The 14,252-nt window shown below is 40.0% G+C and overlaps 1 protein-coding gene across 2 annotated transcripts in view; it reads left to right on the plus strand.

The window, feature by feature from the left end:
* kcnab1b (potassium voltage-gated channel subfamily A regulatory beta subunit 1b) overlaps positions 1-14,252 on the plus strand; it is a 50,001-nt gene that overhangs the window by 27,972 nt on the left and 7,777 nt on the right. For both annotated transcript variants that reach the window (XR_008569529.1, XM_054767412.1), the window contains exons 8-9: positions 3,343-3,386; positions 10,415-10,501. Coding sequence is in view for 1 of the 2 variants with exons in the window: in XM_054767412.1 (XP_054623387.1) it covers positions 3,343-3,386; positions 10,415-10,501 (131 nt within the window). In the remaining variant the exon portion in view is untranslated. The remainder of the gene's footprint in view (positions 1-3,342; positions 3,387-10,414; positions 10,502-14,252) is intronic.

Here is a 14,252-nt window from a genome sequence, read left to right on the forward strand (position 1 = left end):
CATACAAAAATTGAGAGAGCATATCGAATTTCAATTACACCGAAAGCAGGTCTGAATGCTAATGGTGTCCTCACGGTGTGGCTGTAGAAGAGCAACACTGCAGCTTTTAAATGCTGCTGTTTTTTAAAAAAGTTTGTGCTGAAGAGAAGCTAAACTTGCATGAATGCATAGTGCTACGGATGCTCCGATCAGGGCTTTATGCTGTCGAATCCGATACCGATCATCCATGCGTGAGATCGGCCAATATCGATACCGATCACATGGATTAACTTTTTTTGAATTTATTGATGATGAGTGCTATTGGACAGGGGCACTGTTAGACAATTTCAAGGGCCACTGGCAAATAGGTAATTATTAAAAAATAAACGTTTGCGCGGATTGTCTTTTTTTTGCCTTTATTTGTGAGAAACAATTTTTGTACTTTTTGACACTAGCTTGAATTCAATTTGATGCATAAACGGTGATGAAATAAACGGTTCATTAATGATTTTTTAGCTCAAGATAAAAAAAATTAACAGAATAAAATAATACAAACTAGAAAAGCACTACATATTTAGATTGGCTAGTTAGCATGATAGCAGTGCTAACATGCTAACACATAGCATAATAGTGCTAAGTGTTTATATATGTGTCTAGATATGAAAATGTTTAAAAATGCTATTATGTTAATGTTAACATGCTAATGCCTAGCAAGATAGTGTTAAGTCTTTATAGAAGTGTCTACCTATGAAAATGGCTAAAAATGCTACTATGCTAATGTTAGCATGCTAGCAATGGTAACATTAGCATGCTAACACCTAAAATGATAGTGCTAAGTCTTCATATAAGTGTCTACCTATGAAAAAAGCTAAACATGTTCCTATACTAATGTTAGCATGCTAGCAATGTTAACATGCTAACATTAGCATGCTAACACCTTGCATGATAGTGCAATGTACCAGGAAGGCTAAATGTCCCGAATTAGTTGAAAATTTTGACTTTGGAACGGTCTGAATCGATTGAGAAATGTGCAAGTAGTTAGAACTCTTTCGATCAAAGGCATTTTGCATTTCGAAAAATGGGAATGTTAAGAAAAGTGGGAATTTTTGGAAAATGGCATGAACGTCCTTAATTATTAGTTGAATGCTTTGATGTTGGAACGGTCTTAATCGGTTGACAAATGTGGAAGCAGCTGGAACTCTTTAGATCAAAGGAATTTTGCATTCCTCAAGAAAAAATTTGGGAATTTTTGTGCAGTGGCTAATAGCCTGAATGTCCTGACTTTGTTGAGTGAGCTGATGTTTGAATGAGGTGAATCAATTGAGAAATGTGGAAGAAGTAATAGCTGCTGGAAATGTAAATTTATCTTGGAGATCAATTAAGTACCTATCTGTCTTTAACGGAAAAGTGTGATTTTTGGGAAGATTTTCTATTTTTTTGTATTTTTCAGTATAAATATAGGTACCCTGAATGTCTTGAACGTATTCAACATTTTGATGTTGGAATGGCTTGAATCAGGTGAGAAATGTGGCAGTCCTAGCAGGTAATAATTACTTGTAGGGAAAAGGGTGAATTTTAGGATCATTTTGAATTTTGGATCAGCCCCAAAATGTAATCAGTTCTTCCATAACCCATTTCTGAAAATTTCATTCAAATCCATTCAGAGCTTTTCAAGTTATTTTCAACACAGACAAAAAGACAGATAAACACCGGCACAGACATAACCTGCGCTTGCGCTGCGCTTGGCGGAGGTAATAAATATCTTTTAAAAATAGAAATCTGTCCTGCTCAATTTAGAACACAATAACTTCAGTGTCCAGATTTCAGGGGTCTCCAACTTTTATCACTATTAGAACTGTCAACTATTTGTGTCTTATTTATGACTGGCAATATTTAAATTGTACACTACTTTATTTACCAAGAAGATTTCCACTCAAACAGTGTGGCCATCGTCCTTGTGGTCATGTGTGGTGGTCATTTGTATTTTATATAAAGGCATAAACTCTAAAATCAACAGTTACAATAAAAAAAACTATTAGAGTTGCAGCAAATATTCTTTGACCCTTTGGGAGCTACTCAAAGTCACCTGGTTAGATAGGAGACAGCAGTGATAGTGTTAGCATCATAAGGCTGGACTCACTATGTGTTTATATTCATTAAACAAGTACACACAAATAGTGTTGTGAGGACAAGACATAATTAGTATAATGACAACAATGTAGTAAAGTTGATCATTGCCACTTGAAAAAGTTAGTATGTACCTCATGAACGTGACATCCACTTGTGGCTTTGCCGTGGGGCAAAAACGAGCTCCAAACTAACCGCATACCTTGTTTGTTTTAAAAACCAAATGTCTCTTTGTGGTAAAAAGTCACATTTGGAGTCAGAAGACCAGAAGCTAGCTGGAGTTATTCGCCTAACTTCTGGTCTAGTATAGCTAGCTAGCTAACTCGCTGCCGCCAATGTAAAGTACAGCCAGTGACAGACAGGCAAAGTGTGTAAACGAAGATGCAGGAATAGTGAAACGGCAATATGTTTGGTAATGGAGTGCTTAAACACACTGGCATCGACTGGCGTGGGCTTTGCCAAGCTGTCAAACTGAAGCCATTGAGGTTTTACAGACTAGTTTGGATTCTTGCGGCAATGTGGGGCAAAGTGCGTCCCTTCTCGGCGCAATACGAGTCGTGTCATTTTGTTGCCAGCCCTACGTGACACAGCAGACATGTGGGATTTGCCGCCGCTCGCCGATCGTTTTTTGTGATCGGCTTTGAAAAATGTATATTGGCATACGGCAATCATGTGTTTTTTACGGAAAAAAACACAAGCTCCGATTAATCGGAGCATCCCAACATAGTACACTATATTAGCTACACTTGCACAATTTAAGAAGCGCTAATACAAAAGCTGTGTCAAAAAATCTTCCTTAACAGAGATAGTAATGCCCACTTTTGATGAAGTCGCTGTCAGAGTTGTTTAGTTTATTATTGTGATTGTAGTTTAGAACAGTACTGCATCATAATGGGAGGTTTTTTGAATATTTTGGGAGGTTAAAACTCTAATTATTGAATGTACAGTATCCAAGTATATTTTGAAGCAGTTTCTAATAAAAAAAAAAACTGTTTCCTATTATTTCCCCACTAATATGCATACAGAATTTGAGTCCCTCTAAGATAGTACTATAATATCAAGCTTGCCCTCGAGTTGCATTTTACACAGTTGTCTATGTGTAGGCACACTGCAGAGAATTAAGTGCAGTAGTTCTCTTGGATGGAGGCTGTGCAGGCCCTCGCTGGCAATGTCTCATGAGTATTTTGTGTCTGTGCATGTGTGTGCGTTCACATGTTTATTTCTGTCGTGTTCCAGGGCAGAGACCGAGAGAGGCCTCAACAGAAAACACATCATTGAAGGTAACAAATGTTCTATACTCCTCCTCCTCCATTGTCCTTCACATCACTTCGTCACAGCAAGCACCACTGCAATAGTCTCCTTCCTTTTTCTGTGCTCCTCTCCTCATCTTTCCTCCTGTACTGTATGTGTCTCCTTTTTGATAATGCTCAGCTTCTTCAAACACTTGGACGAGTCCAATCTCAGTCCCATGTCTTGTCTGCATGCTGTACTGCTAACTTTGACTCCAATGTCTCACAATAATTTACTTTTGACAATAGCAGTCTGAATATTGAGAGATTGCTTCTCATGGTAAACCATATGGAGCTTGTTTGTACGGTGTTTGGGGTTGGCTATGATTTGCTGTGATGTACAGTATTAACCAGCAGTAGTCTATTTCTCTCATAGCTAGTCAAATTAAAAAAAAAAAAGCATACAGCTTTATTATCTATATGACTGGTCAATAATAAGCTTTCTACATTGCTTTTTAATTCATTTCTGGTTGTGTTTTTCTGGATTCTCATGTATTTCCAAGTGGGGGAACTACATTTTTTAGTGTTTCTTTAATATAAAAAGATAGGCGTACCACTTTATAATAGGGGTGCCTATTTTAACAGATTTTTAATTAATTGTTGTCAGCCTCTCTCAGGATTCTCATGCAGTTTCAGAGAGGCTAACTGTCATTTTTTTAACTTTTTTTTTTTTTTTTACAAAGATAAGATAATGGTAGCACTTTATTATGGGGTACCCATATGACGGGTCTGTAAGTGGCTTGTGAATACGTTTTTGACAATTTGGCAACGTCTCCAAGGATTCTCATGCAATTAGTGAGGGGAATCTGCACATTTCAGTCCTTTTTACCACGAAAGATAACAGTACCACTTTATAATGCAGTTACTCATAGGAAAGATCTATACAGTACACGGTTTCTAAATTGTTGATTAATTACTTTGTCACCACTTAATGAATTGCTATTTGAGAAAAATATCGACTCTCCTACTCTTAATAGTGATTTTGTATTACACTAATGTCTTTCTGATGTCATTTTAAATAATGATAAGTCATAACCTCAGTTCAATAAGGCTCCCTGTGTTGTATGATTGCAGGTCAAGATCATTAGCTCATCAGATCACAACTACACAAGCTTATGCAAGAACTGTATCATCATTCTGATTGGTGTTTCTAATATTATGCTCCTTTAATGTAGCCAAATAAGGTAATGGGAATATTAGAAGCAGCTCTCAGTATGAGACACAAACTACTACCACAATAATGAAGCTCTTTGTTTAGTACAACCTACAGGTTTTAGTGTGTGATTGACTATTTTGTTTCCATTGTCCCTGCAACCCCAGGGTGAAATTAACCCATGAGTCAAAGACAATAAAATGTTTTTTAAGGCTGCTTTCTCTTTTTAGGAGATTTATGGCCTCATTCGCACTCATTTGTTTTGCACACCTTTGGTTGCAATCATTCTTGACTCCCACAAACTTGCCTTCTGGTCCACAGCGCATTGCACCGCTTGCAGTGACTCAGCTCTCACTCACATAATTAGCATTCACAGCAGTATCTCCAACTTTCCCCCCTTTCAAACAACAGTGTGTTGTTGCATGCAACACGCAAGGTTTAAGACATTTAATGCTTAGGAAAAAAAAGCAGCAATGAGCTGAACCACTGAGTGTATTGTTTGATGGCTGGCATCAACATGCAACATTGGGAACCTTGCTGTAACACACATAAGCATACAGTGCCCTCCAATGTATTGGAACAGTGAGGTCAATTCCTTTATTTTTGGTGTAGACTGAAAACATGTGGGTTTAACATCAAAAGGCGAATATGAGACAAGAGAGCAACATTTCACCTGTTATTTCCAGGTATTTACATCTGAATCGGATGTACAACTTAGAAGATAGCACCTTTTGTTCGAACCTATCCATGTCTGGCTTGTTGTATGGGGATATGTGGACGTGGCTGTGGAAGTGCACTTCACTCACTGACTGTGCTACAGGGGGGTCGGTTGGGATGATCCGTGGTGCCGGTTGTGGAGAGCACGCTGGCCCTTTGTTCCTAGAATCACAGTTGAAATTTGTTGACGTGGTGGACCTTCAAGCGGCTAGGATTATGCATGGGGCAGGAGATGGCCTGCTACCCAAGGGCGTGGTGCGGTTCTTCTCATCGAGAGAGGAGGTGTGCCCTTGGGAGGAAGTTAAACTTGGAACAGTTGTGCATGCAAACAGAGCTGGGAACCTTCGGCGTGTCATGATGGAATCGAATTGAATCGAATTGTGGAGCGGATTGAGTGAAGAACTCAATGCACTAAAATGACCCATTTTGGGAGACAGTGCGGGCAGTTAGTGTTTGCAGGGTAGAGGGAAGAAGAATCCTGAACCACAGGGAAATGCCTGTAAAATGCTATGTCATGCGACAACTGCACTTTATGCAATTTACAGCAATTTCTTTATACAGATTTACAAATCTCAACTTCACTGTAACACATTGTCATATTGCTTTATTATTTTCTCATGTTATTTCAGAACACACGTTGAAATGTACAAATGTATTAGCAATGATCTGAAATGAAAAGGGAGTATGATTGAATAAGCTCTGCTTCTTCCTACTCCTTTTGGGCATGTGAAATTGTGAATTATAATATGTGATGTATACCGAAGCATAACGTATGTATGTTTAAATAAAATCAAACCATTACCATTACTCTCTCCAGAACACTATGCATTTGTCATCAAATTATGAGTACTTTTATTTAACTTTTGTTTTATTAAACTGCAGTTAACTTCTTTGAAGTCTTGAATGGCTGTTCAATTTTTTTAATGTGATCTAAATCCTGTGGACCATGAATGGTGGTGATAGTTTCACCCTGGAACAGATTAATTTCCATTATAGCCTATGGGACAAGTTATATAGTCACATAATTCGTATAATTAGGCTTGAAGTGTCAATGTAGACTTGGATTTAATGGGTGCGGAAAGTTGTTTGTTACTTGGTTTCCCATGAAAAAGCCTAGTCTGTTTTGTCTCGTCGTAGCATCTGGCTAACTATTTGCCTCCTCACCCAGAGATGCAGAATAAGCTCATTTCTACATCTGCTTGCATTACCAAACTCTATTAGTTACTATACCCAAGGTCTTGGCCTTAGGTAAGCCTCGGATCATAAATTAAGTGGCACACTGAGTTTCGCCCTCCGTCTTGTGCTACAATGCTTTTAATGAATACCACAGATGAGCACTGCTGGGGTGACGGCAAGAAAATGACTCTCTGTCAGCGTGTAATCTCTTCTCTTTGCAATTTAGCCCACAGGACAGAGGGATTCCTTGGCTAGTTCATCTTTTCAAAGAGACTTTCGGGGAAAACAAATACATTATTCAACGTGGACACCAGAAGACTATCTTTGTTGTTCCACATCTTGTCCAAAAATAGACTCCCCTTCAGAGCCAGTCGAGCTAATCTACAAGACAGCGGACACAGCTGACGGTGACGGTGCAGGATTAGATTAGAAGCCATGTTATGGGTGTTTCTGCAGATTTTGGGAGAACACAGGAAACAGCAGCAGGGAAGGCTGAAATCTCAGATGAGATTTGATGAGGAAGCCTTTGGCACTAATCTACGGCATGCACTCAAACATGATCGAAGTTACATGTGTAGTTTCCCTTGACTATCTATTAATATTGTGACAGCTTTTGATCTTCCATCTGCTCTTCTTTGTGTGTGAAATGGGATACATAATACTCTCCTGACAGTGTGACTTCCTGCAGATGCTGAAAAGATGATCCAGAAAAAAAAACTTAATCCCTCGTTTATCGCAGTTAATTGGTTCCAGACCCGACCATACGATTTCTTATTTATTATTGGAATATTTACGTAGATCGAGCATAGAAAACCTGTTGACGACCTTCTAAATACGTTTTTTAACATTATTAGAGCTCTCTAGACATGAAATAACATCCCTATAATCATCTTTACACTCATATTACCCAATATAGTAGACATAATAACAAAAAATAAGACATATTAGGCCTAAATAAAACATAACAGAGGCTTACACATTATCATTGGGAGGGTTCCCTGTTGTTTTTTTCTGGAAAGCGTACTTCCTGCGATCCTGCTATTGTCTCATCAATGTAATGTAATGGCGGCTGAATGACACCACATCAGGATGGCTGTAAATTAGTGAGCATTTTTATTTGAAATAGACATGGCACTTACAGGAAGATGCTCAAAACACAGCATGAACAGCTCAACACTTCCTAGTTCTCTTCTTCTACATGCTTATTTCCTAAAAGCTAGCTGTAACCTAGCATACAGAATGTCACTGCTCTCTATAGCCCACATTCTAAACCAGGGGTGTCCAAGGTGCGACCCAGGGGCCATTTGCGGCCCACGACTGTTTATTTACTGGCCCGTGGCACATTGTAAATTTAACAAATTTAAATTTAAAAAGAACAGCAAAATTGGAAAACTCAGCAGTGATTTTACAAGAATAAAGTGAAAATTTTAAGCGAAAAAAAATTGTAATTTACCAAGAAAAAGTGAACTCTGCCTGCCTGTTTGGAGGTGGGAGATGAGGCCTTGTGCCCATGAGACAAGGGAGATGGATTAATTTTTTTCTGAACAAAAAAATCTCTCATTTTTAGTTATTTTTAAAACATCTTCTCATCTATTTTCTATGCCACGTATCGTCATCAGGGTCGAGGGTATGCTGGAGCCTATCCCAGCTGACTTCGGGCGAGAGGCGGGGTACACCCTGGACTGGTCGCCAGCCAATCGCAGGACACATATAGACAAACAACCATTCACACTCACATTCACACCTATAGACAATTTAGAGTCGTCAATTAAGCTAACATGCATGTTTTTGGAATGTGGGGGGGAAACCGGAGTACCCGGAGAAAACCCACGCACGCACGGGGAAAACACACAGAGATTCGAACATAGATCTTCCTGATCTCCTGACTGTGTGGCCAACATGCTAACCACTAGACCACTGTGCGGCCTAAAATATTTGTTAAGCAGTGTACTTAAGACACTGGTTACCTTGGTAAGGTACTGCATGGGGGGGGTGCTAATTTTTGAATGTTCTTTATTATAAACCCGCCCTCTTCTCCATTGCAAGGCACACCCTGCATAACACACATGCACACGTATTAGTTATGTTTGTTAGATAATGATAGAGAGTTGGCAAAGTTTAGCTGCTAAAGTTATCATGGAATGTATAGCCAACCAGTTCAGGGTGTACCCCGCCTCTCGCCCAAGGTCAGCTGGGATAGGCCCTAGCATACCCCCGCGACCCTAGAGAGGACAAGCGACATAGGAAATGGATGGAAGGAATGTACAGCCTATAATAACCACACAATGACTCCAAATTGTTGGTCGCTTCTCTGAGACTGCTTTTGTGTATGTGCTCCCGCCACCGACGTGTGTATATATGAGAAGGCGGTGAGTGACAGTCATGAGCACCAGTTTTTTTTTTACAAAGTTTAACTTCCTGTTGTGACAAATACAGACATTCCTTTGTTCAAGCTGTTATTTAAAAAACTATTGGTAACATATGTAAGCCGGTGGTGTTCTTATATTTTTTGGTTGAAAAAAGTGTAATTTGGAGCCGGAGAGGGTCAGCACCTTTAATTAAAATAATATTAAATATAGTGGAATAAATGGATGGAATTTTGTAGCATCACTCTTTCACAGTTTGTCAAAAATATATGAATAAATAATAAATCATGCTGTTTTGTGGTTGAAGACAACCTATAATTAGTCCAAACTTGGCCTAAATTAAGTATTGTCAAGCACAAAAATGGCTACATTAACTAAAATGTCTTAATTTTACTCTTATTATCGCTACTATATCGGGTAATATGATTGTAAAGGTGATTACACGAGGTACCCAACTTACGAACACAATTGGTTCCAGACGACCGTTCGCAAGTCGATTTGTTCGTAAGTTGAACAAAAGGTAATTTACCAATGATATAGGTACTACATGTACGTGTATACATATACACCGTACATATATGCGTATGTATGTAAATATGAGTTTGGATGTAGTAGTAATATTAAACGAGATTAATTAATGAAAAAAAACAATAATAAAAATGATATAATAATACGTAATGACAAATGTTATTTACCTTTGAATAGGAGTTTGGCGAGCATACGTCGTTGGTGGTAATGGTGGAGGAGGAGGAGGAGGAGGAGTTATTGAAAAAAGGACAAATCGTCGTCGTCATTAGACTCTTCTAAAAGAGGTAGTGTTCTGTGGGTGGTGTAGAATTAAGCAGGCCTATTAACTCTTCATAAACTTTAATAACACGCTCTGTCCGGGTTGCATCATCCAGCTACAATTTAGCTTTCCATTTCTCCTTTACACTCTCTCCCCACCGTCTTCCTCTACCTGCTGGTCCCATTAGCAGTGTCACAGTGCCCTCTACTGGTCAAGCATGTAGCAGTATAAATATGGAGTTACTACAAGGCAAAATACATGAAAATATAGTAAGTAGAGAGCCCAGTGTATGCGGGTTTTAGTTCATGTCGAGAGAGCTCTAATGTTAAAAAACATATTTAGAAGGTCGTAAACAGGTTTTCTATGCTCAAACGGCGAAAATATTTCATCTATAAAGAAGGAATCCTACTTTGCGGAAATTCAGTTTTCGTGGTTGGGTCTGGAACCAATTAACCACGATAAATTATTTTTGGATCTTTGTAAGTTTGCTTTACAGATGCAATGTGTGTATGCTATGTATGTTGGTGTGTGTTGCTGTAATGATACCACTAGCAGGACAAATGCTGATATAAGATGTCATAGAAAAGATCACGACAGACAATGATGAGAAAAGGAGTCATCTATTTGAAGTGTTTTCCAAAAACTTTAGCAACATAATGTGTATGAAGGAGGTGAACATCACTCTTGACTTGTTTGTTGTGATTAATAGTATAAATTATGAATATAGTACTGGATGTAAAAGTGTGAATGTGGATGCATATTGTAGCTGAATACAGTATATAAATAAATGTACAGTATTTGTCCTGTCTTCCCACTGCAGGTTTAAAGGGCTCCCTCCAGAGGATGCAGCTGGAATATGTCGATGTGGTTTTTGCCAACCGGCCAGATAACAACACCCCCATGGAAGGTGAGTGGTAGCTGGGGATGGGTGGGAGTTGGTGGGTTGGAATTCTGGGACAATGCACGTTGTCCTGCAACTTGAGAAGGTGAGAAAATAGCAGAAGGGCTTCACCAGATTAGCGACCTTTTGCAGACTAGGGTTGGAGCGTATGTATGTTTCTCTGGCACACATACACACATCTCATCGCAGTGGGATCACCACTTTCCACGTGGTAGTTGAGCCCTCCATGTTCTTCAGAAGCAGGATTATCTGGTCCCCCTGAGGGAAGCTGGTGTATTTTTGGGTTGGCCTCTCTGGATACAATAGTTCTGTTCCTCCCACACTCTGTGCAGCCTTTCTTAATGAGCCACCATTTATCCCATTTACATTTGATTGCATATTGACCTTACTCCTCCTCTGGACAGACTAGTCAGGTTTTTTTGCATTTTCATATGTCATTCCTGATGCCTTAAAGTCACTGGTAGAAATTGTGAAGATGGATGATATACAGTATATAAAAAAACATTTTAACGGCAGCTGTATATAAGATTTCATACATTTGTAATGCTATTGGCAAAATGTGTGTTTGTTAATATTCTTGCAATATATTCTTATCATTGAAAGAATTATAGCATCACTTCCACAATCGAATGTGAAAGCTGCACAAAAAAGTCAAGCCTTTAGGTATGGATTGAACAGTATGGTTATCATTGTGGTTGTAGTTTGGAGAGTTTGCAGTCGTTTCAAAACAAAGCATCCGTGTGGGTTTAAACATGGGGAGATGAAAATGCAAAGCTGTACATGTGTTTGCATTTGGTCCTGTGACTTTGTGCAACACAACAACTCATGTCCCCTAAGGAACCAAAAAGTGATGTAATGGGGACGAAGTCTTCCTTTGTTACAATCACAGCCTTTCTCCTCACGTCCACTCATCCCTCTGTGCGTGTTACTTTATGTGGCTTTTAGAACGGCAGAGACACCAATAACACCCAACATATTTTACCACGATTACACACGCCTTTTATGTTTCTTCACCACATTTTACTGCTGCAGCTGTCACCTCTAGTGACAACATTATAAAATGCTATAGAATTCAAAGCTGGTATTCCATCAGTAATGGAAAATACATGAAATGCTCACATTATAGCAGCAGGAGAATGAAAAACAGACAATACATCAACGTCAAAGTCATCCCATTGTTTTAATAGATACACTCTTCAGCCCGCAGACAAGCTCTCCCACACAACGTCACTTTTATTGACAGACCCTTGTGCAGCAAATTGAAATGAATTCAATTAAGTCAATGTGAGAATAAGCCAGACAGAGGCAATATAGATGAAGAGGAAGACTTGTAGCAATGAATATAATTCCATTAGCAATCCTTGGCATTGGCAAATCAATTTGCACTGTCATGAGACGCTTTGCACATGCCAATCAGAGCGTTCATCAGGAACTCATTTAAAGACAGAAGAAGAAAATTATGCCCCTTTTTTGGAACCTGAAAAGTGTGGATTCTTCTTCTATTGAGGTTGTGCATGTGGATTGAATCCAAATGGACTATGCATGGCAAAGGCGTCCATTTCCTTCAAGCATGAACCTAATCGCATACTAAAACTATCTCCTTGCTAAGCTCCTTGCTTCCCCCATGCTCTGTCTTTCCTCCAGAGCCAGAGCCAAATGCTGCCTTGTTCTGCCTCCTCTGCGAGGTCTTTGAGTGCCTTTCTTAACTTAGGTCCAGTAACTCCCAGGGACACCATGAGCCACTGGATGGAGGTCCCAGTGAAGCCTCGTCACCCGATTTCTACTGGAAATATAATTGCTTTCCACCCTGCTCGGGAGCACACAGCTATCAGGTCCGTGTACTTCTTCTTTCTTTCAAAAGAAGCGTCCATCCCCTCTTCCCATGGAACCGTAGGTTCTGCCATGATGCCATGATGTCTCCAGGATTTCAGCTCGCTTCCGTAGCACTCTGTCATGGCGCCGCCTGTACCGGCCCTGCGTCAATGCTGCCTTGCACCTTGAGAGGATGTGCTGCAGGCTCGGTTTTCTGGAGCTGCAGAATTGGCAAATCTCCTCTGTGCCGTACCAGATGTGTGGGGACTGGGAAGAGTGTCAGTCATATGTCACACTGATAACAAAGCTCAGCCTGATGTCATCCATCTCACTTGTTGCTGGCTGACGGCCTTGATTTTGTCAGGCGGGTGATAGCCTGGTCGACGGCCTGTGTGGCATCCCACTTGCGTCCCGTGTTGACTTGTGCCTTGATGTTTTGAATAGACGGATCGGGTGAGGACTCGTCTTCCATTGAGGAAGCAGTGCTTGGGCTTGCCTATCTCTGGGGCTGAGGTTGCCGAGGTGGTCAAAAAGCTCCTCGGTGGAAGGGCCCCGGTGGTAGATGACATCCGCCCGGAGTTCCTTAAGGCCCTGGATGCTGTGGGCGTGTCTTTGTTGACACGACTCTGCAGCATAGTATAAACATTAGGAGCAATGCCTCTGGATTGGCAGACAGGGGTGGTGGTCCCCCTTTTTAAGAAGGGGGATCAGATGGTGTATTCCAACTGTCTTGGGATCACACTTCTATTCACGGGTCCTGGAGAGGAGGATCCGCCAGATAGTTGAATCTCGGATTCAGGAGGAGCAGTGTGGTTTTTGTCCTGGTTGTGGAACTGTGGACCAACTCTACACTCTCGAGAGTGCATGGGAGTTTCCCCAAACAGTCTACATGTGTTTTTTGGACTTGGAGACTGTGTTCCTGCAAACCAAACTCTTTTTGGTTTGCATTGCTGGCAATAAGTCGGACCTGCTTCCAGTGAGGGTTGGACTCTGCAAGGGCTGCCCATTACCACTGATTCTGTTCATTACTTTTATGGACAGAATTTCTTGTTTGTGAGAAGACTGTAGGATTCTAGTAGCAATATTTATAAGGGATTATTGTGCCATTCAAACCTGCAATAAAAGCCTGTTGTTCCGGTGATCAAGTCTGGTGCTTGTATGTTTCATTGAACATTACAGTAACATTAATGACACCTAGTGATTAGTGGAGAATACTTCGTCAATGTCTGTGAATGTGTCTTTTGAATGCTTTATACTGTATTTGTATTTTAATTAATTTAGCCATTTTATGCTTTAAAATGCTTAATTTAGGCAATATGTAACAATTGCTTAAATATGCATGTTTTGGCTATTAATAGGCCATATTCAACCACAAAACGGCATGATTTATCAATTTATATATTTTTGAAAAAACAAATTTGAACTGCGAAGTGGCGAGGGACGACTGTATTGAGATTTTTTTCTTGCTTTGATTGTAGTAGTAATAGTGCAGTAATAGTGAGCATACAGTAGATGCGCTTTAGGTTTGAGTTTATTTGTAGTTTGTTATTAAGTAAATACAATGCACAGTGTTTCCCTGCATGATTTTTCCACCAAAGCTGAGCTTTCTGAAAGGTTGCACAAAGTATCATGAAGTGTTAGCTCATAATGTGATTGATGTATGCTCAAAACACCAAATCACCCACAAGTTCTAATGGACCTATGTGAGCGGGGTGCTGCTGATGAATGCTGGCTATCTCATCTGCGTTACATGGACATCTGTTGTGATGACTCATTGTGGCTCTGTGGGGGGAAAACATTAGGTATTCGCAGGTTATCAAGTATGGACTTTATTGTGAATCAAGCTATAAAGATGTATTATTCAAAGAAAATTTGCAGTATGATTCTTTGGTAAACGCCTCAGTTCTTTCCCTTGCCCTGTTTTCGGAGCTATTATCCCTCCTCC

Source organism: Dunckerocampus dactyliophorus, chromosome 2 (genome assembly GCF_027744805.1).
Source record: "Dunckerocampus dactyliophorus isolate RoL2022-P2 chromosome 2, RoL_Ddac_1.1, whole genome shotgun sequence".
In the NCBI taxonomy this organism is placed as follows: Eukaryota; Metazoa; Chordata; class Actinopteri; order Syngnathiformes; family Syngnathidae; genus Dunckerocampus; species Dunckerocampus dactyliophorus.